Raw genomic sequence first — 3684 nt, forward strand, 5'->3', positions numbered from 1 at the left:
ATAATAAGTTCAGCCAGGGCTCCATTAAAAAGTCGCACTGTACAACTATGCTGACAGAGCACTTTTTACTCTTTGTGTCAGACATGATATTGTTGTGTCCATTGTTCTGGTTGGGTTGCTTGCTTTTTGTTTTTTGGAGGACCATGTCCACTAGAGCACCTCACCAGCCCGTAAATTCTGCCTGTGCTAAAGTATGTCACTTTGCTTCTTGGCTCACTGAGACCTGGATAACTAGGCCTATAAAGATGCTGCCTTTGTTCACATTCAAACTGAACTTACATCTGCTGTGGGGGGTTTATGAGTTGGTGAAAAGCTAATGAAATTATATTTACAAAATTACAATAAACTATTTATTAAAATAAAAACACTAAGTTTACGTTTACCTGCATGTCATGTGACCGTTGATTGATATAAGAGAACCGTGAATGTGAATATGATGTTACATTTTTGAAATATTAACTTTAAATCGAAGGGAGACTTCAGATAAATATGTTAGGTTAAAGGGGTTCGGCGGAACCCTCTTGATTACAGTCCAATGCTACTACTTCTTGACTTTTAATTTAGGCTCAAGAATTTATTTATTTTTACATTTTTGCTTTTGTCCCATTGACTTGTGTCACATGTCTGCCCTACAATGCAGCCAAATCAGCCACGCTCCAATCATTTAACACGTTGCCTTTATAGGTCCAGAAACCTAAAGTGATGATCCAGCCAGTATTTTATCACAAATACAATAAACATTATACAGTACAATACTTACATTACTTTATTATATCAGACGAACAATTTAGATTTAAATATCTGAAAGGTTTGAAATAACATGTTAGGCTACCTGACTTGTTTAGCCATCACTCAGATTATTGCTGATATGTTTAGTAATTTAATTCAATTAGATTACACAAACAAGGTAATCTGGTGACTATTTATGTATAATATTCTCGTTACACGTTTTGTTGTAGCACGTGGATTCAGTTACTACACAACTGCGTGATGAAGACGGTCAACTATGTCCGTGTTCTACTTGCTCGATTTTAAATAGCATACTGATATCCTTTATTAGTCTGACTCTTATTTTTTCAGTTAATTTTTTTTTTAAATTATTATTACTATTATTATTTATTAGTTTTTTCTGTCAATCTAATTATGTACCAAAACAAACCTTGCGACTTTAGAACTAAATGTTACATAATTTGCATTGTAATTATATGTTATTAGTAATGACATGCACCGCCCACGAACTTTCATTGGATAATAAACAAGTAATTATAATTCTGGAGAAAATTATTGGCCAAGACCGCTGATCAATAATTAATGAGAAGAAGAAAAACACACATGACTCATTTTCTAAACATATTTAAACGTAACATTTAAACGGTGCACAGTGACAGATTGTCAGTACTTGCTCGTTTTTAAATAGCATACTGATATCCTTTATTAGTCTGACTCTTATTTTTTCAGTTAATTTTTTTTTAAAATTATTATTACTATTATTATTTATTAGTTTTTTCTGTCAATCTAATTATGTACCAAAACAAACCTTGCGACTTTAGAACTAAATGTTACATAATTTGCATTGTAATTATATTTTATTAGTAATGACATGCACCGCCCACGAACTTTCATTGGATAATAAAACAAGTGATTATAATTCTGGAGAAAATTATTGGCCAAGACCGCTGATCAATAATTAATGAGAAGAAGAAAAACACACATGACTCATTTTCTAAACATATTTAAACGTAACATTTAAACGGTGCACAGTGACAGATTGTCAGACGTTGGTGTACTCTATTATCAGTTTAGCGTGTTATTGTGATAGCAGTAATATGTAGCGATACTTGTTTATCTCGACGAGGCAGGTTTTAACCTAGTGGCGAGCGGCGTAACAGTCTGAATGTGTTAGTGCTGTATCAGCTTACAATTGTTCCCCCCAAAACCGATTCGTTTTATAGTTGTTTTAGCTTGATTTTAAAAACTGCTGCCCCAGAGATGGCATCAGCAGCGACGACGGATCCGGGTTTTAATCCCGGAGCCATAGGGTTACCAGAGTCTGTGGTCCCCGCTAGCATGTTTGCTCCAGCGCGGGGATGCGGCGAGGACGACGGGGCGGAGTGCTTCGAGGACGGGGAGATGTTCAACGGCGAGGCCGTGGATCTCGGCATTGACTTCTCCAGCAAGGTAACTTAGGCCTCAAACAGAGTCAGCCTAGTCGTAGTAAATGAATGCGTTTACAAAAATTATATTATTAGTAATGTGACTACTCGTTGGAATTTTGAACTGGCAGTTATAATCATGTTATTTGATTTTCTTTACTGTTTGAGATTTTCACTGTTTTACGAGCTGACCACTGAGTGTTTGCATCTAACCTAAGCTAACCCGGCTATCTTTAGCGATTTTTTTTTAAAACAAATTTCTTATCATCTGTATCATATGCACCTGTCGTAGTGCAATATTAAAATATGGCTTTCTGATTTATCCATCTGTGTGGGGGTTTAGCTGTAAAGCAAGCTGATTATAGACTGCAAATCTGCATTAATTCCAATGAATGAAATATGGACAGTTTGTCAGTTGTGAAGAAATGACGACCTCACAACACAATACCTGATGAAATATCAGTGCAACACCGAGGGATTTCCCTTTAGAAGGAGGGAGACACGGAGGAGATAAATGGATCAGAGAATGAGGAAGTCCATTTTATGAGTCGATAACTTTTTTTTTGGTTTATGGTCCCAAAGTTTTAACACCATGTAAACAATGAACAACATTTTCCTTCCTTGAAATAAGTTAACTGAATTAAAATATAATATATATTTCAACTAGTTGCCAAGGCATAGTTTCTCATTTTCATTTGGTTTAACTTGATGTACTAAAATATCTAAAGCTAAAACTGAAGGTAAATAAATAAATAAACATTATAAAAGACTAATGGGTGGTTGACATATAAGCCTGAAAACATTTATTTTTTTTACTTCAAATATTAGGCATAAAAAATATTGAGCTGTGTTGTACTGACTCTTGAATTTCCCAAAAAATATGTGGTCTTTTAGATTTTGTATTGCCAGAACTTGCTTTAAAATCATGCACAGACATCAACACTTTCAGTGTCCATTAAAAATGCCTAATTCTGTTAATTCTGTTAACTGTAAATCTATCAATTATTTATACTTTGCTGAGATTCATTGTCATATTAGTAAGGTCACACATAGTCCGGACAGTCACACCATATGACAATTTTGATGTTTAGATAAAAATTTGAAGTAGAGGTCTTTATACAGCAGTAAAGCTATGGTATGCTGTAATAATATCTTGTCAGAGGAACAACATAAAGATATACATTTTTAACAAATACCCATTTTTATTAGTATATGACATCATGGACAGGTAGAACTGCATGTCATGTCATCCACCCTAATACAAATGACAAAAACATACAACAAAATGACTAAAAATGTAACTAAAATGAAAATAAAAATGGAAAAAATAAAAATTAAAACTACTTCAAAATACAAATAAATTATAATAGTATCACTTTGTTACTAAAATAATCAACCTGGCAAGATTACCTCTGAATATTGAACACTGTGAGCACAATAATAAGCTAGTATCTGTTTTAATAATAATAATAATAATAATTAATTACATTTATATAGCGCTTTTCTAGGCACTCAAAGCGCTTTACATTGC

The 3684-nt window shown here is 33.7% G+C and overlaps 1 protein-coding gene across 3 annotated transcripts in view; it reads left to right on the forward strand.

Moving 5' to 3' along the window:
* Window positions 1–1680: 1680 nt before the first annotated feature.
* gtpbp1 (GTP binding protein 1) overlaps window positions 1681–3684 on the forward strand; it is a 12206-nt gene continuing 10202 nt past the window's right edge. For all 3 annotated transcript variants that reach the window (XM_016494867.1, XM_016494875.1, XM_016494884.1), the window contains exon 1: window positions 1681–2178. In XM_016494867.1, the coding sequence (XP_016350353.1) occupies window positions 1990–2178 (189 nt within the window). In that variant the 5' untranslated portion in view covers window positions 1681–1989. The remainder of the gene's footprint in view (window positions 2179–3684) is intronic.

Source organism: Sinocyclocheilus anshuiensis, unplaced genomic scaffold (assembly GCF_001515605.1).
Source record: "Sinocyclocheilus anshuiensis isolate Anshui unplaced genomic scaffold, SAMN03320099.WGS_v1.1 scaffold1166, whole genome shotgun sequence".
Classification (NCBI taxonomy): Eukaryota; Metazoa; Chordata; class Actinopteri; order Cypriniformes; family Cyprinidae; genus Sinocyclocheilus; species Sinocyclocheilus anshuiensis.